This window comes from Nyctibius grandis, chromosome 7, assembly GCF_013368605.1.
Source record: "Nyctibius grandis isolate bNycGra1 chromosome 7, bNycGra1.pri, whole genome shotgun sequence".
Taxonomy (NCBI): domain Eukaryota; kingdom Metazoa; phylum Chordata; class Aves; order Nyctibiiformes; family Nyctibiidae; genus Nyctibius; species Nyctibius grandis.
The window spans coordinates 40,125,141-40,147,967 of record NC_090664.1 but is presented as its reverse complement, the minus strand read 5'-3'; the positions used below and the strand labels follow the sequence as shown (position 1 = coordinate 40,147,967).

General features: G+C 44.3%; 1 protein-coding gene across 1 annotated transcript in view; it reads right to left on the bottom strand.

Moving 5' to 3' along the window:
• Nucleotides 1-12,573, bottom strand: part of GPR158 (G protein-coupled receptor 158) — a 226,568-nt gene extending 213,995 nt beyond the window's left edge. The window contains exon 1 of the mRNA XM_068405457.1: nucleotides 11,702-12,573. Within this exon, the coding sequence (XP_068261558.1) occupies nucleotides 11,702-12,573 (872 nt within the window). The remainder of the gene's footprint in view (nucleotides 1-11,701) is intronic.
• Nucleotides 12,574-22,827: the final 10,254 nt, after the last annotated feature.

The window sequence follows — 22,827 nt, the reverse complement described above, 5'->3', positions numbered from 1 at the left end:
AAGAAGAATCTGGTGCTGTCTCCTTTACACCTTTCCATCAGGTATTTACACACATGTGTAACATCCCCTGGAGCCTTTTCTTCTCCAGGCTGAATAGTCCCAGCTCACTCAGCCTTTTTTGTCTGTCAGATGCTCCAATCTTTAATCATCTTTGCGGCCCTTCACTAGGCTCACTCCAGTACATCCATGTCTCTTGTACTGGAGAACCCAGAACTGGACACAGTACTCCATACATGGCCTCACCAGGCTTGGGTAAAGAGGAAGGATCACCTCCCTCAACTCATTGGCAATGCTCTTCCTCTCACAGCCCAGAAGGCTGTCGGTCATCTTTGCTGCAAGCACACATTGGTGGTTCATGTCAAACTGGTGTCCACCAGGTCCCCCCAGGCTTTTTCTGAAAAGCTGCTTTCCAATCATTAAGCTCTGAGCCTGTACTGATGCATGGGGTTACTCCTACACAGGTGCAGCACTTGGCATTTGCCTTTGCTGAACTTCACAAGGTTCAAATGAGTTCTTGGCTCATTTCTCCAGCCTGTTTTAGTCCCCCTGAATGGCAACACAACCATCTGGCCTCTCACCCACTCCTCCCAATTTTTATCATCTGCAAACTTGCTAAGAGCACACTCTACCCTATTGTCCAGACCACCAACTGAAAATGTTAAACAGAATTAGCTCCAGTATCAACCCCTGGTGTAAATCAATAGTGACCGGCCTCCAGCTGGACTCCAGTCATCTATTGGGTTGGTTAAACACTATTTCCCCTTCATAAACCCACAGTGACTACTCCAAATCACATTCTTCTCCATGTGTTTCAGAAGTGGTTTTCTGAAAGATCTGATCCATCGCCTTCCCAGGGACTGAGGGGAGGTTGACCAGCCTGTAGTTCTTGGAAGACCTCAAGTACCTTGGCCTTTTCCATGTCCTCCATCACAAAGTCCACTGCTCCATTGAGCAGCAGACCCACATTCTCCCTAGTGCCAGTTTTGCTGCCAGTGTACTTAGTTCTTGTTGCCCCCTCATGTCCCTCACCAGATTCAGTCCCATATGGGCTTTGGTTTCCCTAAACCCACCCATGTACAGAATCAGAGAGTCATTTAGGTTGGAAAAGACCTTTAAGATCATCAAGTCCAACTGTAAACCTAACAATGCCAAGTCCACCACTAAACCATGTATCCAAACGCTATGTCTACATGTCTTTTAAATTCCTCCAGGGATGGTCACACAACGAATTCCCTGGGCAGCCTGTTCCACTGCTTGACAACTCTTTCAGTGAAGAAATTTTTCCTAGTACCCAATCTAAACCTCCCCTGGCACAACTTGAGGCCATTTCCTCTTGTCCTACCACTTGCTACCTGGGAGAAGAGACAGACACCCACCTTGCTTCAGGTAATAAGGTCTCTCCTGAGCCTCCTCTTCTCCAGGCTAAACAACCCCAGTTCCCTCAGCTGCTCCTCATAAGACTTGTGCTCTAGACCCTTCACCAGCTTTGTTGCTCTTCTCTGGACTCACTCCAGCACCTCAATGTCTTTCTTGTAGTGAGGGGCCCAAAACTGAACACAGTATTTGAGGTGCAGCCTCACCAGTGCCAAGTACAGGGGGATGATCACTTCCCTAGTCCTGCTGGCCACACTATTTCTGATACAAGATGCTCATGTTCACTGTCATGCTCAGACAGTGTCTCTGTATTCCTCCCAGGTCACCTGACCCTGCTTCCACCTCTTGTGCACTTCCATTTCATGCTTGAGTTTTGTCAGGAGCTCCCTGTTAAGCCATGCAGGCCTGAAAATTATCTAATTTCAAAATATTTTCACAGTACTTCTTCCAGAAACACTACAAAATTCTTCCATTTGAAACTGAATGTGTTCTCCCTTTGCTTCCCTTGTGTTGGAACTTCTCTTACAAGAACCTTTGCCTTCCACAAAACCCAGTCTGTGAATTCAATGCAAAACATTTCTACCTACACTCTTCTCCTGTCTGCAGCTCTTCTGTAACACAACCTGAACTTCTGATATGATTAAGTTGTTCTGCTTTTTCCTTTTCTCAGAGCTTTATGAATTTCTTGGGTGAAAGCCTACAGGAAGGAAAAAACGTGAAGTCCAGAAGCAGGCATACGAAAGCAATCTTTCCTGACAATTACAATCTACCATAGGCTTTCCATTTTTCCCCCATGGTGCGCACTATTCTTTTTTCACTAAACCTCTGCAATATATGTTCATGCTTCATGGTAACACCACAGTTCTGCTGAGGTAGTAATAGGGTCTGCAACTACTTGAGGATATAATGCTTTCAAAATAAAAGTTTATTTAAGCATACATGTGGCATTTACAGAAAGCATCACCATGGTATAAGACTTCTACTGCATTTATTTGGGATGCTTTGCCATTTTAAAACACCATCTCAGACTTGCACCCTACCGCTATTACACAGAGTACACAGATATGTACATGCTGATACATTTCTGAAATTCATCTGTGATTAATACAGTAGCTGGCACAGCCTGTTTAGCCACCCACATTTTCAGTTATTTTTGATTCAGCATTCGGAAAATGGAACATATGGAAGAACACATCCTACTAGAATGTATACAGACCAACTACCTGTGTTATATTTATTGAACTAACTGGGAATAATTGCAGCTCTGCTATCTCAATAGAAGCGATCAAGGCAAACATCAATGACATAAGAGCAGACATATTCATCCACACTGAATGCTGCCTGGCTGAACTCAAGCCAGTGATAAGTTAATAACAATACTATTGGTAATTGTGGACCATCTGGTAAGTAAGTATATTTTGTTAATCTCCTGATAACAATAAATATTTGTTTTCTGCCACAATTTTACAGTTCTTACAAAATAGATAAAGATTACATATTCATGTTTAACACGTAATTAAGAAAGAATTAATTGAATTGTACATAATAGATAATCATTGAAGAATGATGTCAGCAAGGATCTTCTGTCAGGTCAGAGGTTTGATTTAAGAGGCTTTCATGTCTGTCTTAATTTCCCATACCACTGTTTGCTGGCATGCTGTTTGCCTTGAAAAATGTGCCAGAAATTGATTTAAGCTTATTTTCCCAACCTACTAGCTATCTTGATAGTTTCAGTAGTTATAATATTTCATTGTAACAACATGTTGTAAAACCTATATCTACAGATTTTTTTTTTTGCCTGTACTGTTACATCGTAAAAAAAGCAGAAAGAGCATGTTCGCTTTCTCTCAGCCAGAGCTGCACAGAATAATAGCCTGCCAACATTTAAATGGTGATAAACAATATCTTAGTCCTCTAGATCTTCAGAAGCTTTTTGGCACAGAGGTCATCACAGCTCAGCTAAACAGGCATTCAAAGTTTGTCTTCTAAGTTTGTACACTTATTTTTGTACCTGCAAGCAGCCATAATTAAGGTATAAGGCATGGTTATCACATGCTGAAGCAGACATCATCCCCCAAATCTAAATGCTTGCCTAGATTCTTGCTGCCATATTCGTTCACCCCTACATCCTGTCCTTCATAAGTCCTCCTTACCACAAAACAAGGAGTAAGAAAAACAAATTCTTTACAGCCATCCCAAATCTGCAGATGCCCAGACCTCTAGATAAATGCATACTGTAATTTAGTATAGCCAATGGTTTCAGGGCAGATACCTTCTCTAATCATTCTCATTTTGGAGGCTGACACTTTCAAGAATATTAATTTTCAAACAGTGCATACTACCTGACACCTGAGGCTCCTTCAATGTACCATCAACTGGGCATTCAAAAATAATCCTGGTCTCAAATTCACAAGTGACTTTCAGCCATAAGTCCTACTGGTAATCAGCAGCTTCTGCAGGTTCAAGTTGCCTTTGAAAGTTAAGATTTAGGATTCTGCATCACTTAAACATTTTTAAAACTATCACCTTTGCACATCCAGCCAAAATCACAAAAGGCCACTGGGACGTTACATACAACACGATTTTGATCTGGTCACGCAGTTACCACTAATTCCTCACTAACAGGACAGACAGACTTACCTAGCTCCTCAGCCATAGCATGACTGCTGCTTTTCAGCACACATTTTCACAGGAGAACCAGCTTTCACTAAAAATCAACTTAACTGAAGAGTAATGTATAGCAGTGTGGGCACATGAATTAGGATTCACCTGCTAAGAAAATCCCTCTAGGCCATTTGGAACAGTACTATAAGGGCGAAATACCTAAAGCTGAATCCTCTGTTGTCTGAAGAACTATTTCAGATTTAAATCTGCCTTCAGATTTATGGCATGCAGTGCTGCCTCTCTGGGGATTTTCCTGCAGTTTAGTCAGAGAGCTTCCTAGATACAGATACTTCAAGGGCCAGTGATATTTTTTTTGCTTGAGGATGTTCAAGTTGCTGCTAGCATCTTAATTCTGTCACAAAGCATCACCTTGTATAGGAACGCTGAGGTGTCAATGATGGTGGGGTACCACTTACATTAGGTTCTCCCTACGAAAAAAGGTCTTGGAGCCAAATTCAAGCTATTTAGCAAGAAATCAGCATTTTTTTAATGCTCCTCCTACTATCCATGGGATCAAAGAGACAGGTAGAAAGAAAGGGCCTCAAGGAACAGTATAGAAAGTGATATAAGAAAAAAAAGACATTAGGAACAAGAAAAGCTTTTGAATTAGAAGGATCCTACACAGGGGAGATCGCCTCAGCCTAACTATACCCAATCTTCTGACACTGATGATTTATTTAAAGGTAATGAGGGAATTTTAAAACTGAAAAGTCAGTGGAAGCCAACATTAAAAAAAAAAGGAAAACGAAGAAGCATAAACCTGGGCAAGGAACATACAAAACTACAAGAATGTAAGACAAAAAAAAAAAAAAAGATTTTTGGAAGCAGCATGTTAAAAGCATAGGCTCTACTAATTAAAAATTTCTCAAATACCTCAGAAAAAGGAAGCTTGAAATAGAATCTGTAAGGCCAACATAAAACCAAGATATAAAACCTGCTCAGGGTAGAGACAGCCTTTGCAGAAAATGAGTTCTTTTCATCACTGCACACTTCAGATCCAGGAAGGCTTCAACCTCTGGGCCACTCTTCAGAGTATCAATGGGACAAAAGCCAGCTTTCACATGCTGGGATGTTAACAAGCTGGGCACCACATCTATCCCTGCTTTGTTCAACATATACACAGATGACCACAAATGGGTGACCAGCGACAAAGTTTGCAGGTAATAAAAACACTTAGTGTAACCCACAACTAAATCTGACTGACACAGAGAAGATGAAAGAACACTTTCCAAAGCGTTTTTGTAACACAAGAATCTGGGATCTCCCAGGGAATTTAAATTCATGAAAATTTGAAAACAGAACTTTTTTTTTTTTCCTCTGAACAGTTCATAATTATATTATGGAACCCAATGCTAAATTACATTGCAGAAGACAAAAATGGGTTAAAAAGTGAATTAGAATCATGGAGGTCAGTTTAATCCATACTTACTATCAATACTCATTCAGATAGAGTCTGAAAAACTTCTTTTTATTATTCCTTATTATTCATAAATGGGATATTACCAAGATAGGACAACTTGGCACTTCCACTGCTCTTACATTTTTCCTAAGTACCTGCCAGAAGCTGCTTTTGGAGAGAGGGCTCGGTAAGCCTTTCATCTAACGCAACAATACTTTTGTTCTTACCTTTAGGAACATTTCTCTATATCAGCTCAGGTTCATGAGTAGATGGAATAGGAGGTGACAGTCCTGGAACTGAATCTTAGATAGCAAGGACTGTCACATGTCCATCCCCTTCAAAAGAGCTTTGATAACCTGCTGTGCTGGAAGCCTTGCCTGAGGGGAACAGGGGTAGAGAACAGAGGAGTGGAAACAGCAGTTTGACCCAAAAAAAGCTAGTTCCTTTTATTGCGACTTACCATGTGCTACACAACTGTGGACATAAACGCACTATGTGTTTCAATCCTCTCCTAGCCACATTTAACTGCTTCCTTCAAACACCCACTTCTGTTTCTCCAATAGTGATGAAAGCTGAATCGTGTTTCTAAAAAGAAATCCATATTTATAGTTCCTTTTGTTTCATCAACATCCAGTTTTCTATCCTCATCCATGACCTCCTACGAAAAAGGCAGAGACATAATTGATTGTCTAGACAACACTCGAAACACACTGCGGGTTTCTATAAGCAGACAGTACATCATAGGAAGACATTTCTTTGTTCTCACCTCTTTTCAGGAATATAAATCCAAAACTTTCAGAAGTTCTAGGAAATAAATTACTCCATTTTTAAAACCTGTTCTAAATGTACTCGTGCCTTCAATCATGTCATACAGGCCAGGGCATGTTATAGAAAAAATGTCAGCCTCACCATTTTAAAATATTTTCAGGATTATACAACTAATGTATCATGTCACAAAAAATTAGAAAGCCTCCTTAAACAGTTAAGATGAATTTTATTTCTTACTTCAGTACTGAGACTAAAGATAGATTAGGGGAAACTAAAAGAGGGGGCTGAAGGAAGAAATTAAACTATATTTTTAAAAGTTCCTGATTTTTACAATCTTTTTTTATGTCTATATTTATGGTTATTTTACAAAACAATTTAATACCTATTAAATACTTAGCAGAAGATGAAATCATATATCCCTTAAGAAATTACTTATTTGTCATATATACTTCTACCTCCATGGTTTAATTAGCCTTCAATAACAATTCCTCAGCAAGCACCCTACTATGGCCTAATACTGGAGCAGTCCAAGTCATTGTCAGTAGTATGGTGGAAATCACTACATTACACTGCCTTTAGGGAAGAAACAGATAAATTTAACTGTGCAATAAAGATTAATCTTTGCACCAAGTAATACCATTCTAATAATTAACAGAGAAGTAGCAACTGTCAGGAAGACAAAGAAACATTCAGAGGTAACACTTGACTCAGCCAAACTTCAGAATGAAGTTATCTGTGAGCACTCCAGAACACACCATCATTCCAAATAAAAAACCAAACTTACTCAGCTTGCTGATTGTATGCCTTTCTGCCAAAGCAGCAATTATTCCATTGCATTCTCCCAATAGTCCTCGAAAAAGATTGCAAATACTGTCCTGGTTTTGGTGAAAAAAACACCTGACCTTACCGGAACATAGTAGGAAGAAAAAAAAAAAATGTCCCTGTATCCTAAAGACATTCTGACCTCCTAGATGAAAAATAGTGCAAGAGCAATGAACAGTTCCCAAAACATTGACATATTACAACACAACATCAAAGAAAGTGAGAACAGCATGCAAGAGAACATTCTGAACTGCAAAAGCAGCAATTCATTCATCAGAGTTTGGGGATAATTGATGTCATTGCACAAGGCTGAAATACTGCACATGAATCTGACCAACCACATTCAAGACATACTGGAACACAACTTGAGAAGAGGGACCATGGCAACAGAGAGCTTCTAACAGGAGACGAAAGAAAGCTAGTTTGTATAGTCTAGTAAACAAAGGTGGAGAAGGGACTGCTGCCCATAAATAGGTCAAAGCAGCAAACAACAGCGAAAAGTGCTATTTCAGATAGAAGGCCGCTCTGGAACAGGAATAAATGGATGAGAACTGACTGTGAATAAGTTTATATCAAATTAGAAGAAGCTATCCAACCATTAGGCCTGGCATGCCAGTGGACTGGAGAGTCAAGAGGGAAACCTACCTACTTCAAGACAGAATTTGGTCAGCTAGTGACATTAAGTGGGTCTGGATCCAGTGACCCAGAGAACTTTTGTTTTTAAAAAAAACTCATATGCTCCTAGTAGCTGACTACTCACATACCTTTCTTCCAGATTAAGGAGTAATCCTTCCCACCAGCCTACTAGACTGCTTAAAGCAAGGAAAATCTCCTGCTTCCTCTCCAGGGATCAAGTGAGTACTTTTAGAGAAGGAAATGTACTCACAAAATGCAGCTTCTCACACCATTCCACTTCCACAGGAGAGCTGAAAAAAGATCAGCTGAATCACCATGTGCCACAGAATATGGTTCGGTGTACTGGTGTGGTAGGAAGTAGCAGAGGAGGGTCACTGAAGATCAGTGACAAGTGCTATCATGCTCTACCCTCTGCAGCACTAGCTGTAGAGTGATTAGACACATTAGATGGTGAATTCCAGCGGCAAACTGCATCAGCTTGGACTTTTTAAGGGAGAAGGGAATGGTCAGTATCACCAAGAGGTTAGTTCTAGTCTCTGTGGATCCTCGTTTCTGAACGAGAGCCTACACTGGATTTAGTAAGCAGACAGGAATGTTTACTCCCTGCACTTTGGCAGACCAAAAGCTGGTGAATGCAGACACCACCACGAGCAAGCACTGCTAAGAAGCTGTGTACAGTCAGTGCCCCTAGCTTAGCATTGCACGGGGCTAATGTGGTCCCACCACGCTTGGACACCTTCTGGTAAATTTATCAGCACAATCAAATTGTCTTTGGTTCCTCCACTTCATCTCAATATTGGCCTACGGTGCCAGCCTTGGCAAGACAAGTTGAATGACCATATTCTCTCACCTTCCTTGGCCTTCACTTTGTACAGTTCGGCTATCATCTCTTGGGGGAGAGAAGAAGGTAGAAGATGAAATTAGAGACAGGTAGCAAGCTGTCTGCAGGAGCCCCCCACTTTTAACACTCGCTTCCTCTGGCAGAAAGCACCATAACCCTTCACCACAAGAACAAAGCTTTTTTTGGCTGCACTTTCAGAACATCATTGACAACAGCATTGCACTGGTAGCATGTATTGAACATAACCAGCAGTAATTATTAGTATTGCCTTCATTAAACTCTTTCCATTGCTACACCACATGAAGTACCCATCTGTTACTGCAACAGAAGATAGACCAAGAAGCAGGGACAATGGATTTTCCTTCTGTAATCAAAAAGAACTCTTTCACGGTGATGTGTTCCTGAATGTCCCTTACTCTAACATACCATGCCATAAACCTAATGTCAGCAAAGAAGAAAGCACATGAACTGTTAGATGAATATTAAAGGAGTATGCACTAAATTACCATTAATGACCTCATGCCAGACTATTAAATGGAAGGAGCATGTAAACTGATCCATTAACATGTTCCTAACAGATGGTTCAGAGATATTTTATTGGGAAAATCAATGTAGCTTTCTCAAAAGATGGAGGTTAATACATACTGCTTTTACCATATAGGCCTTATACAGGAATTTAAAGTTAAACCATTGTGTTGCTCAAAGACAGATGGTGAGGGGAAATAAAGCTTATTTCAAGAGGCACCTTATAGTAATTAACAGTAATATTCTAATACCTACATTAGATTTTACATTTTTATATTACATGTTTATACTTTAAACCACTTCTTAAGAACTCACACTGAGGCTGTGTGCCTATCAAGCATAGAAAATATTGTGCAAATATTAAGACTACCCACAAATCTTGAGAGAAGTGTATTTTGTTTATAGTATTTCCTAAGTAGCTGCAGAGTTACTTCTTCAATATCCCACATAATAAGCTTTTATTAGAAGCCCATCTTTCATGTAACATACCTCAAACTAGCAACATGGGAACCATCATTTAGCCTTGCCAGAATATATGTGTGTGTCTCTCTCTCTCTCTATGTATATATATGTACTTCTTCCACCTGTTTCCTTATACAGTTACCAAAAACACACTGACCCATTCTCTTAGAAATGCTTACCAACCCATCTCTGGTTTTGATACAACAAAACAGTTAGTTTTGTCCTAACTGTTCAGTACAACAGCAATCCAACACTTCGAACGGGCACAGCACACCCCATGGCAAGGTCTTCTAAAGAAGAGGTTCTCCAAGCTTAGATGTGCTTAATGGATGCCCTTTGAACTATCACGGTTACAACAGGTTATTCTGTTTCTTCAACTGAAGTGACTCTCACATGGTAAAGGGAGGCTGGGAAGATGAGGAAGTGAAGGCAGTGCTCTGTACTGCACCCAGGAGGACCTCTACTGGTTGCGTTGGTTGGTCAGGGTTACTCCAGAATGGACCTGGTGTGTTGTGCACACCAGAGCTACCACAGCAGAAACCTGCACCACTGAGATGCTTCCTGGCATCACAGGATCTTGGCACAGAGCTGAGGTTGAAGCTTTAGTCTCTGTTATTTAAGAATCTGTTTTTCTCTTAACTGAAGTCAAGATGGAAGCTGCTTTGAGTTAAGCTTTATATCAAGAACTAAGCTGTCAGATAGCTGGTTAGCAGCTGCCATCCCACCCCCAGCCTGGTGGTTCTTTAGGGTATAGGAACCTCTATCCCCAACAAGACAATATCAGCCTACACTAGCTTTCATCTGCATGCTGAAGTTATCAAGTGTGAAACACTGCATTTCAACAAAATACAAGAAGTTTCCTGAACTTTTCTGGACAGTCCTCTTGCTAGGATCCAGAAGAGCTCTGTAAGTAGAGCTATTCTTCAGCTTTGGTCTTGAGAGGAATTCAACAACAAACAGCCTGCAGGTGAGCTCACTTAACCCTACCAGTCTCTTAAGTGTGAAGATTTCAGGGCAAAAGGTAAATTCCATACAGAAATAATCAGCCATCCTCTATTCAGCAGGTTTTTATTCCCCGCCCCCCCCAAGGATGCACAACTGCACTCATACCTGTTTGGTCCCACTGGATTTCAGACTAAGCCAAGAAAAACAGTGTTCACATATACACAATTGCCCAGCCACCGAGGTGTGGCAAAATCTCCTTGGTGTCGGCTGTGCTCTTATTTATCTTTACCTACTACTGAATTGCAGCAGAAAGCAAATTCTGTGGCTCCTCTCACCTCCTGACAAATGCCAGCTGCTTCAGAGCAGTGGGCATTCCCTGAGGGACAGCTACCCATGAGCCCCACCACAGAAGTGCCAGTGGGAAAAGTCTGACATCCCGCACCCCACAGGATACTCTCATTCCTTGGACACATCCCTCTTTGCTGTCAAAATATAAAGACACAAAACCAGGCCTTCTTCTATCCTTCTCTTTGCTAGTCACAGCCCAGTTGCAAAGTCCTGGGACTAAGAGCAATAAAAAAAAAAAAAAGCAATTCTTTACATATACCAAGTATCAGCTACCCAGCTATGTAACAGGGGGGTGTCCTAAGAAAAGCTTTCCTACTGCCAGCTCAGGTTGTAGCCACATGCACTATGACAGAACTGCAGTCACAAACACTTATTTACCTATAAACGTACTGACCACTGACCAGGCTCGAGCACCCCACAGTGATGTGCTCTGGAGACCAGAAATAGCAGTTTACCAGTGTAACAACGTTGTTTCCCAGCTGGTTAAACTCATAGCTGGGGTCAAGTTAGTTTTAATTATGCAGTGGAGTAAGAAATAACACTTCAGTAAATATCTTCCTCTTGCAGTCAGAAATAAACTACAACTGGCAACTGCTGTTCTCCTCTCCCCCCCCACAAAGGATGACAGGAACCCACATGCACACCTGTTTCAATGGGAGCAGGTAAAGCAAACGCTGTCTTACAAACGGAGATGAAAGCGATTCTTTTACTGAGCAACAACTCCCTAAGGCACACAAAGGTAGAGCTCAACAGGAAGGCCCGAGGTTGCTCTGCGGTGCGACTGAATAGCCTGTCTGGCAAGGGTTGATGAGGTCACTCCAGAGACACAACACGCCCTTCCCTAGCACGGGAGCAGAACCCAAACCCCATCCTACTCCCTTCCCAACAGAAAGCAAGCAGAGGAACACTCCTCCTACCTGAACTCGGGGAGGAAGTTTGGCCGTAGCCCATAGAAAGCCGCTGAGAGGGTCACTAGCCAGCCAGGTTTGTAATTCCCATTCTCACACTCCAGGTAAGGTGAGGACCACCTGATGTGGTTCTTATCAGCGGCGAAGGTCTCCCGCCTCTTCCAGCTATTCTCCAAAGTTCTGGAGCCTGTGTTTAAGACCTTCCTGTGCAGATGTGGCCTCCACTTGCGCTTCAAGCTGTGGAACCACTCTGTTTCCACAGAGGCGTTGGCCAGGTGGTGAGCTGAGGAGGACAAGTCCTGCAGGAGGACCTGGCTCTCGTGCCTGCTGGCCTGGAGGAAAACCTGGGGGGTGGAGGAGAAAGGCTCCGTGCTGAAAGTGATAGCTGCCCTGGAGATGTTGGGGTCCCCCTCCAGGAGGCTCCTGATCAAGGCACGGTACCACTCCAGGTCCTCCTGCAAGTTCTGTTCCCGCGACTTATTGCTCTGGAGAATCATGTTGAGGAAGTTGGTGGCGTGGGTGAGGGTGTCCAGGGCCCCGTGCAGGGAAGGGTGCGAGGTGAAGCGCGACTTGCCGGCGAGGCTGGCCAGCTCGTACCGCCCGGAGCAGTTGGCGCGCCGCAGCTCACGGGAGTCGCCCGTGTAGAGGAACGAGGCTACGTCCTGGGGCACCTCCTCGGTGAGCCGCTGCGCCAAGATGGTGCTCTCCGTAGAGCGGCTCCGCGGGGCCGGCGGAGGCTCCCGGCTCTTGATGTGGTTGTAAATCGGCTGCCTCTCTCCGAGCGCCCGCTCCCGGCCGTGCACCGCCTGCCCTTGGCCGGCGGCAGCCCCGAGCCCCGGCTGGGCGAGGAGCAAGAGGAGAAGGAGCCGGAGCAGAGCCATGTCCCCCGGCGCTCCCGGTCGCGCAGACACGGTGAAGTGGCTAAAGATGGGCTTCGCGCAGGCGGCCGCGGCGCAGGGGCACGAACACACAGGGTCGGCCGAGCGGCAGCGGGGCGGTACACGGCCCCCGGCCCGCAAGTCACCTGTGGCGGCGGCGCCCGCGCCTTCCCCAGCGCGGGGCGCCGCGCAGCCCCGCCGCCGGCGCGGAGCGGCTCGCAGCCCCTCCGGCGACGGCAGCGGCTGCAGCTAGCCCGCCTGCGCCTCCGCCCGCCGCGGCCACCGCGCTCACTGAGCTGCTGCCCAGCGCAGCGCGCAGGGGCGGCGGCGCCCGCGCCCGGCGCAGCGGCGGGCTACCCCGCGGCGCCTCGCCGCCGCCCGCGCTCCGCCGCTCCGCATCCTTCGGACGCTGCCGGAGAGGAGAGCCCGCGGCACGGCACTGCCACTTGCTGCGGGGACAGGCGGGCGGGGCCGCTGCCGGAGAGCCAGCGGGCGGGCGCCCGCCTCCGCGAGCGCTCGGCTCTCTGAGCGCGTACCTCCTCCGCCCCCGGCTGTAGAAGGCTGCTCGCTAGGCGGCTCCGCTACGGGCAGCCCCGACACCCCTTCCCCGCCGGCCCTTATAGGTGTAGCCCGGGCAGCTGCCGCCCTGTGTGGCCGCCTCGGCTGTCAGTCAGCCGGCAGCCATTCACGGGGCAGGAGGACGGCGCCGTGCGGTACTGAAGGAGGCGGTGCCGCCGCCGCGGAGAGGCGTCGAGGCACCTCGCTTCACCTGCTGCCGGCTCAGCTCGGGGCGGCAGGCAGGGGAGCCGCCCGCCGCACCGACAGTCGCTCCGCTTTCCCCTCGGCCCAGGGGCGGGGGTCGCGGGCAGGGAACCGGCCCGCGGGGGGCTCCACCGCGCCGCGCCCGGGCCGATGTGCGGGCGGCGCGCGGCTTGCCCGGGGAGTGAGGCAGCGACACCTGCTGGCCGGGCGTGGAGCGGCGCCGCTGCGCTCTGCGCCTCCGCGCTGGGGGCGATCCGGCGGGAACCGCGGGCAGCGGCCGTGGGGGCTGAGGGGGGAAAATACATGTTAAAAATATATCCGCCTCCCAGCCCGCCGCGGCGGGACGGGAGAAGCCTGGCGCTCCGGAGGAAGGCAGCTACAGGTGGATCCGCAGAGCGGGGGCTGGTGCCCGTCAGGGCTGCGCGCCGCTGTGAGGAAGGCGCTCCTTCCTCCAGCGGTTCTGGGAGTGGGTGGCGGGGGGGCACAGGGCTTCTCCTCGGCATCCCCCGGGACGCGTGGGGCCAGCCGGGCTGCCCTGGGAGGGAGGCGGGGGGCATTAGGCCGAGGGCACGACGTTTGGGTGGGAATGAGCTACTTTGTCTTCTGGGGCCTCCAGGCCCACAGCCAACATACCCCCATCGTCTGCAGGTGCTGCCACGTTCCACAGGCCCCTCGCGTGGGCTGCCCCCCGCCTGGGCTGCCCCTCGCCTGGCTGCCCCTCGCGTGGGCTGCCCCACGAGTCTCTCTCACCTCACACATGCCCCAGAACAGCCCAGACACGGAGTGCGTCCCGCTGTAATGGGAACTGAGCCGCTTCCCTCTCCCTTCAGCTACAGTGGCTGGCTGATTGTATTTCTGTAACCATAATCTTTCCTCCCTTTTTTCCTTGGTGCTTTAACTCCAAGATGCTAATTCCTACCGCTGTCTTCAAAACTAAGCCCTTAATCCAGTGGCTTTCAAGTCTGACCTGCAGAGCACCTGCGTGGAGCCAAAGCACCGCTGGCTGATCACCTAGCTTTCCTCCTGCTCTGCTGAAACCACCCTTGGAAAAACACAACTGTATTGAAGATATAGTTAGGATTTTCCAGATAAGCCATCAGTTATGGGGCTGTCATGATCACTAATATGGATCTAGTTTAGCGAAGCATTTAAACGTATGTTTAACTTTATGCATTTTTCTTTGGCAGAAGTATTCACCTGCTCAATATCTTACTGTTGGATGAGGGATTTGTGGCAGGAGGCAGTTAGGAAAGGGTGAATTTTAGAGGAGGTGATGCACAGCAAAATCTCCTAATTACAATTAATTCCATTCTGATTTAATATAGAACTCCATTTTGGGATTCAAAAGTGCAGATGAAAAGAGTAGTAAAAAGAGGATCCTTTTTTTTTCCTTTCTCCCACACACACATGTGCATGCACATCCCATAAGGAGCAGATTTCAGTCATGCAGAATACATGATCTAATTTTAAACCACCACCAACATATATCTGCTCCTTAAAGCATACTCTTATTTTAGAATTATTTGAAACTATATTTAAAGGAATAGTCATTCTAATATAGTTAAATGTAAATTACATTTGCAGTCCATATATCCTAGTGATGTAATGCACTTTATCTTTGCCTATGGTCACCTTTAATAATTATAATATCACAGGTGGATAAGAGAGAAAGTTACAAATACTTTTTTTGTTCTCATTGCCTGCAGTTTAAGAGGATATTCACTGCTTAAAAATAATTTATTTGTACTGAACTTTCCCTCAAGTGAATAGCCTGTGAGATTATTTAGAAACCGTACATACTGAGCAACTCAGAAGCTGATATTTATGGTTTAGCACAGCACAGGGAGTCTGTACTTACAAGTCTGCACTGAACAAATACCTAAAGATGCATTGTTTGCTGTGGATAAGTAAGAACTGGGGCTTTTGACAGGAGCAGCTGTCAGGACTGAGCTAAGCTAACATGGGATCAGTTACATGGGGAGATATCAATGGCAACATAAATAAACAAGCTTTTTTTTTAATGGTGCGTCTGTGCTGATTCTTTTTACTGACTGTCACAGGCTGCTCTAAAAGAAAGGTCAGTTCCCTGATGGGAATTTGCTTCCCCTACTGTAGCCTGACTATTAATATCTATCTAAATTGCACTAGGCCTGCTAAATGGCCGCATTCACATGTTCTCAGGATAATAAAATATCCCTTTAATGAACTTGCATGGTAAACTCCTTCTGTTTCCTGACCTCCTCATAGTCCTTCCAAACACCCTTTTCCAGCAGCACCCACAATTCCTCCATCCCCTTGTCCTTCACTGACACGCCCAGAAGCTGTTGCTCTTAACCCAAAGGTTTGCCAGGAGCAAAGACCCAAATGGGTTAGGGCACAACTCCAGCTGCTGGAAGTCTCTCTCTTATCTCTGAGTTAGAAGGCTCTCTTTTTTCCTGTCTTATCTGTTTGCTCTGTGTTTGTGCTCTCTGCGCTACCGAGTCAGAGGGAAAGGATGAGAGGTTAGCTGGAGGACTTTCTCATTAAGGGTGCCAGGTTTGTTGTTCAGTCTTGTACAGCTGCATCACAGAGGGTTCAAAGAGCCTTTCTTTATCCTCTAGGGATTCCTCCTGCAGTCGGTTCAGACCTGCTCCCAACCAGCTATTGTGTACAGCCAGGTCCAAAATGAGATACAAAAAGATTTTAAGCCGTTACAAATGCGTGTCTCCTTATGGCTTTGTAAAAACTATGCTGCGGGACCCAAAGCCTACCATTCATTGCCCAGATCCAGGAAACTGGCAATGTGGAAAGACAGTATCCTCTTAGATTAAGGAATTCTACTAAATATTTTATTTACATTAGTTTACTAAGAATTGGAAGAGATGTAGGAACCTTTGATAATTGTATTTTTATTTTCATATTAAAATGCACTGATGATTCTGGCCTGTCATTTGTAATCAGTTGACTGCATCAGAAATCTGTTCAGCTGTGACCAATACAATGTGAAAATGGACTGGGAGTCCCTGAGACACAAGATTACTGTGACTAAATAATGTTTCTTCTGCTTCTGCCTCAGTTCTGCCAGAGGTGCTGCTTCAAGCCATCCACCAGTGAGGAATCAGAAGGCATCTGACCACTGTCCTGCGTATTTCTGAGTTGTTACAACTGTCACAATTGCTGCATGTAAAATACCTGTACATGAAGGGTCTTGATTCATTCTATTACCAATCAGGGTAAAAGTGTGCATTTAGATGTCACATGAGCTCAACCTGAGTCTAATTACAGTGTAGAAAAAATAGCAGTGCAAAATGTTAGCAGTTTTTAACCTGCTTTCTCCCAATATGGCCTATACAAAAAGATCTTGGTTTATCTGAACTATTTGAAATGCTAGAAGTGTCAGAATTATTGCATTGTTAAAACCAGTTGGAATGAAGGAAAGACACTTGTAGCTGTGAAATGTATTTAAAGACTCGGTTATTTATTAATGTTTGTCCTAAACTAATTAGGTGATATACAGAGTATACTCACTAAGAGTAAGTGCTAAAACTTTGAGAATGATGCGTTCTATTCCTCTCATAAAACTGAAACAAAATGTTTATCAAAATCATTGCATATGGTATTTAAAAAAACATGAAAAATAAAGTGTTCTTAAATAAAAGTACTCTTACTTTTAGCTTTATTACCTAAAGAAATAATGTTCTTGCAGTCATTTTTTTTTGTCTATCTGATGAGTCCCTTCTGTCTGCCAATAACTTCTGATCCCATTAGTTCACTTCAGCTAAGTTTGACAGCAGTGTGAAGGTCTCAAAGTATCTGCAAGCTTCTACAAAGGTCATGAAACACAGCTGGATCAAAGAAGAAACCCAGTTCATTTTCATGCTGTGGGAAAAGCTGCAGAGTGAGTTCAATAGTTACGTGGTCTCTTTGGTCTTTCGTTTGGCCCCTCATATTGGCCAATAAGCACAAATACACCCCAAAACAACTGGAGCACATGGGGCATCCTCCCTACCCAATAGACAGGGAACAGCCAAGGGGGCTGGTAGGGAGGACCTCAAAAAGACAAAAGGAGCTGGAGATACTGTTGATGGTGGGCACAGTGCCACGAGGCTTTAATATATGATGCAAAGAGTACACGGGAACTGGGAGGGATGCTGGGTTTATTGCAGCAGAGGGTGAGAGAGTGAACACAAATCCATTGGAAACCAAGCTTCATTAGTTCTCGTTTCCTCTCACAAATGAATTAAATATGCCACCCAAATATTTCTGAGGAAAAAAAAAAAAAAGAAATATGAAATATCCAAAATGCAGAGTACAAAAGTTCTTACTTAGAAGCTGATGGAAGCAGCAGCTTACCAGTCAATTAATGTTCACTTGTAGTGAGAAGTTCAAATCCACTGAGTATTTTCTTAGAAACATTGGGACAGAAGGAATCTCACAGAGGTTGCCTAGTACAGCTCTTCTGCACTGCGTCAGGATTACATACAGCACAACTGTCTCCGGCAGAAGTGTACCTACCTTCTCTCAGAGAAGTTGCAGTCAGGTAGACTCCACAGCCACCCTAACTACTTTGTTCCAGGTTTCATCACCTTAGCACCAAGTGTGGGGTGAGGGAGTTCCCTAATATACTCAAAGTCATCTTTACTTTCTTTGTTTCTTTGCTTTCTTCTCAGAGCCCAATCACCATAAGCTCGTATCTGTCTGCAAATGACCACTATGACTTACTCCTTTTTTTCTTCTCTGGGCTAAATGAATCAAATTCCTTAACAGGCTATGCTTTCTAAATCTGTTGTTTGCCCAGCTGTTCTCTTCTTGACTGTCCATTTTGTTAGTCTAGGTGTCCCAGACAAGGCCTCCTGCTATGCATGTTCTGCAGGCTATGTAAAATTCCCTGTTAATACACCCCACATTGAGGTCTGCCTGCTTTTACACCTTCACCACAGCACTGACCACTACTTAAGTCTGTAATGCTATGTAATCCTCATAACCTTCCAAAACACATTACTTCCTAGTTATCCATTATCTATTTTTATTTGAGGATTTGAGATCTGCTTCCTCTGGGTAATACTTTGCACTTGTCTTCATTGAATTTTACCTTACTGATTTTAGGCGCTCTCTCTGATTTTTCAAGATTATTTTTAATCGCTATTCTGTTCTTCAAAATGCTTTTAACTATCTCCTTGTTTCTTGTACTCATTTGCTAATTTTATGACCTTTTATTTCCTTATCTAATTTGTTCATTAACCTATTTAATAGAATGTAGCTGAGATCAGAACCCTTCATGAACCTACTTGAAACGTCCTCCCGGTTTGATAATACAGAACTGATTGATACTTACTTTTTGAGAATGACTTCAGAGGCAATTGCTTGCCCACTCATGACCCACCTACACAATATTTCCTTAGCTTACTGATGAGAACCTCATGCTAAGTATGTAATGAATGTTGCTGATGCAGACATACAGCACATCTACTGCTTCATCACTATCCATGAGGTCAGTTATGAGTCAAAGAAGAAAACTGAGTTTCTTTCATATGGAGTTTTCTTGACAAGACCACATTGGCTAATTTTAATCAATTTATTATTTTCTAGAGGATTGCTAAAAAGTAGTTTAATAGTTCTTTTCTGAATCTTTCTGGTGATATTTATTTCATGAGCTTCTTTATAATCTCTCTCATCTTCTTTTTCTGAAAATACATACTATGAATTTTTTCCAACTTTAGAATCTTCCTCCCAAACACTTGAAATGGCAAGTGGTAGTAGGTGTTTGAAAGATCACATCTTATCTCCAACATAAAATGTTATTCTAGATTAGAAGAATATTGTCAGACAACATATTGACGGCTTTGACTCCTAATTGTCTATGGACAACTTGCATCTGATATGCAGATATATGTAATATGCAGATGCAGACCCTGCGTTTTAAATAAACACTATTCAAAAGCTTTGTAAGCTTATTCACAGTTGGGAAAAGATAAGGGGGTGCCAAAATTTGAGATTGCAAACACAGTCCATTCTGCTTGTACTTTACAGACGTTATTTGAATGTTGGGAAACATTGCGCACATACACTGAGAACTGTTAGTGCCTTTGGGCTCTGTTGCAAGGACACACAGCGTAATGCACTCACACTAAGGAGAGCAAAACTGCAACTCAGAGCACATATCAAAAGCACTCAAATCCCTGAGCCAGTTTCCATGAATTTCTTTATTTTAAATTAAAACAAAGGTAAACCAGAAACCTCTGTGGCGATAAAGGCAGAGTTCAGCAAATGGAATAAATTACTAGCATAGTCATTCTGGCTGCCTTCACAGACTGAATCCCACTTCCCCATAATTTCCAGTATAAATGTTGGGCCAAATGAGGACGTTAAGTGGGAAACACCTCTAGTAATGGTAGAAGACGACTGACTCGGTGCTGTATCCAAAATGAGATATTGGTGTTTCAGGCCCTATGTTATGAAGCCTAGAAGCTACCCAAAGTCCCCAGCCCCTGCAGCAGAACGAACAGCCGAGCTCAGCCCCTCAGCCATCCCTGGGAGAGCAGTAATACATGTGGAGGAGAGGTGCTCGCTCCCCTGTTTTAGCGAGCAGCAAGAGCAGCATTTGACTGCAGCCTCTCATTCAGAGGGTAAAAATGCTTCTTGTGCTTAGCCACTTAAGTAATGTATTTGGGGACAGATTAATGGATGTCTGCTAAAGCACGGCCAGAGGTGGTGGTACTGCACACCTTCAGATTAATAGTCAGGACCTAGGACATTTCTGGGGCAAGTGAGAGATGGAGGCCCTGCTCAACAAGAGCTTAAAAACCACAACTTTGAGGAACCAGCCCAACAGCAGACTGGCAGCTTGTCAGGGCCGGAATGGAGCAGGCAAGACATGAATAAAAGGTAAATGCACTAAGACAAGGTAAAGGAGGAATCACCTGAAAAGTAAAGTTTAAAAAAAAAAAAAATTGTAACCGTCAGGAGAATTACATCTCAACTAGGACATGTTATATTGAGTAGCTAAGTTTCCTATGAGCACCTTGCCTTCAATAATGAATCAGATGATTACACTGAGCTTCCTAATCAATACAGTGCTTTGTAACAGCTTAGTATACATCCTTTGGAACTATCAGGTAAGAATAATTTGCTGAATAAGAGCACAGGCAAGGTGGGTTTCTTTGTTCTCTATGACAAGAATAACATTCATAATATTTTCAACAATATCTCAACAAAACTAATCCTTTTATCAAGCAAAAAAGGATGGATGCACTGCCAAAGTCTTATCCTTCTATCCTAATCCAGTCTGTACAGCAGTAAAAAGCTATGTGTTTTCTTCCTTGCTTTCTCTCTGCTTGGGTTTTAGGGCACAGTAAACTTTTTTGAGCTTTCAAAGGTGTGACCCACAATATGATGGCATGATAACTACTTTGGATTTAACTATATGTCTGAATTCAGTATTCTTCCTTCCAGTTATTCTATCAATGACTTCTTTCCAAATGCATTTCAAAACTAAAATCATCTTACATTTGCTTTCAGTTACATGAGATAGAACAAATTGTCATCTGATGTAGATTAGCATATCTTTACTGAAGCCAAAGAAAGTATATGGTTCTGGGACCAGTTCTATTCAATATATTCATTAATGACTTGGATGAGGGATTAGAGTGCACTGTCAGCAAGTTCGCTGATGACACAAAACTGGGAGGAGTGGCTGAGATGCCGGAAGGCTGCGCAGCCATTCAGAGAGACCTGGACAGGCTGGAGAGTTGGGCGGGGAGAAATTTAATGAAATATAACAAGGGCAAGTGTAGAGTCCTGCATCTGGGCAAGAACAACCCCATGTACCAGTACAAGTTGGGGACAGACCTGTTGGAGAGCAGCGTAGGGGAAAGGGACCTGGGGGTCCTAGTGGACAACAGGATGACCATGAGCCAGCAGTGTGCCCTTGTGGCCAAGAAGGCCAATGGCATCCTGGGGTGTATTAGAAGGGGTGTGGTCAGCAGGTCGAGAGAGGTTCTCCTCCCCCTCTACTCTGCCCTGGTGAGGCCGCATTTGGAATATTGTGTCCAGTTCTGGGCCCCTCAGTTCAAGAAGGACAGGGAACTGCTAGAGAGAGTCCAGCGCAGAGCCACGAAGATGATTAAGGGGGTGGAACATCTCCCTTATGAGGAGAGGCTGAGGGAGCTGGGTCTCTTTAGCTTAGAGAAGAGGAGACTGAGGGGTGACCTCATTAATGTTTATAAATATGTAAAGGGCAAGTGTCAAGAGGATGGAGCCAGGCTCTTCTCAGTGACATCCCTTGACAGGACAAGGGGCAATGGGTGCAAGCTGGAACACAGGAGGTTCCACATAAATATGAGGAAAAACTTCTTTACTGTAAGGGTAACTGAACACTGGAACAGGCTGCCCAGAGAGGTTGTGGAGTCTCCTTCTCTGGAGACATTCAAAACCCGCCTGGACGCGTTCCTGTGTGATATGGTCTAGGCAATCCTGCCCCGGCAGGGGGATTGGACTAGATGATCTTTCGAGGTCCCTTCCAATCCCTAACATTCTGTGATTCTGTGATATGAATTTATATAGATAAGTAGTTGCCCACTTGCCTTACATACAGAAGGCAAAATCCAGAATTCATATTAAAATGTTTCAAAAAAACCTACATCCTGTTACATTTTGTTCTAAGAATCTGCAGATGTCAGCTAATGAAAATAAACTTCAAAGGGAGGAATCATTTGAATTAAATCACAATCTCAAAATAAGTTCTGTTTGGAAATGGTTGCTTTATACTGTGTTGTTAAGTGGGTATTAGCCTTTTAACAGCTCTGCTGCTTGATGCAGAGCTGTCCACTTGAAATAAGAACAAAATAGCAGAAGCTACTGATCATGGACCTTGAGGTCTGAGGCACCCCTCACTTCCATGCTGATAAAGTATTCAAAATAAACTCTCAGTTAAGATGCTGCTTTTTATTTTCCTTCTTGGAAAAAAGAAGATTTCCCCAAGAAAACCAGATTCCCCTCTCTCTACTCCTGTCCTTCTGCCCCATGCCACATTCAACAGTGAAGCCAGAGACTAGATGTAGTAGCTACTTTGACTCCTATTACCAGTGAATGAGAGGGAACTACTGACAACATCAGAGAGGGGAGGAGAAAGAGGAGCCAAGGAAATTTCAGTTTCTGACTCTTTTTTTAATAACTTGTAAAAAGTGAGGCTCTGCTTGACTATATGTCAGCCAGACCACACTCTGGAGGAGAAAGGTAACACACTGGAGGCAGTACAGTGGAAAAAAAAAATATATACACCCTCTCATCATACGTACAAGGCTCCAAAACACCCATCTTTTTGATATATGAAAGCAGTTTTAATGGACCAGAGGGCACACGGCTGGATAACACTAGGGCAAAGTCTTCAATAGTCATACAAAACCTATGAAGCAAGGACAGCAGACAAGCAAGACTACACAGCCATTTGCCACAGCAGTGTTGGGGTGGGAACTCTGTAGGGTTGATCCAGACTCAGGAGTCCTTTGGCATTGAAGA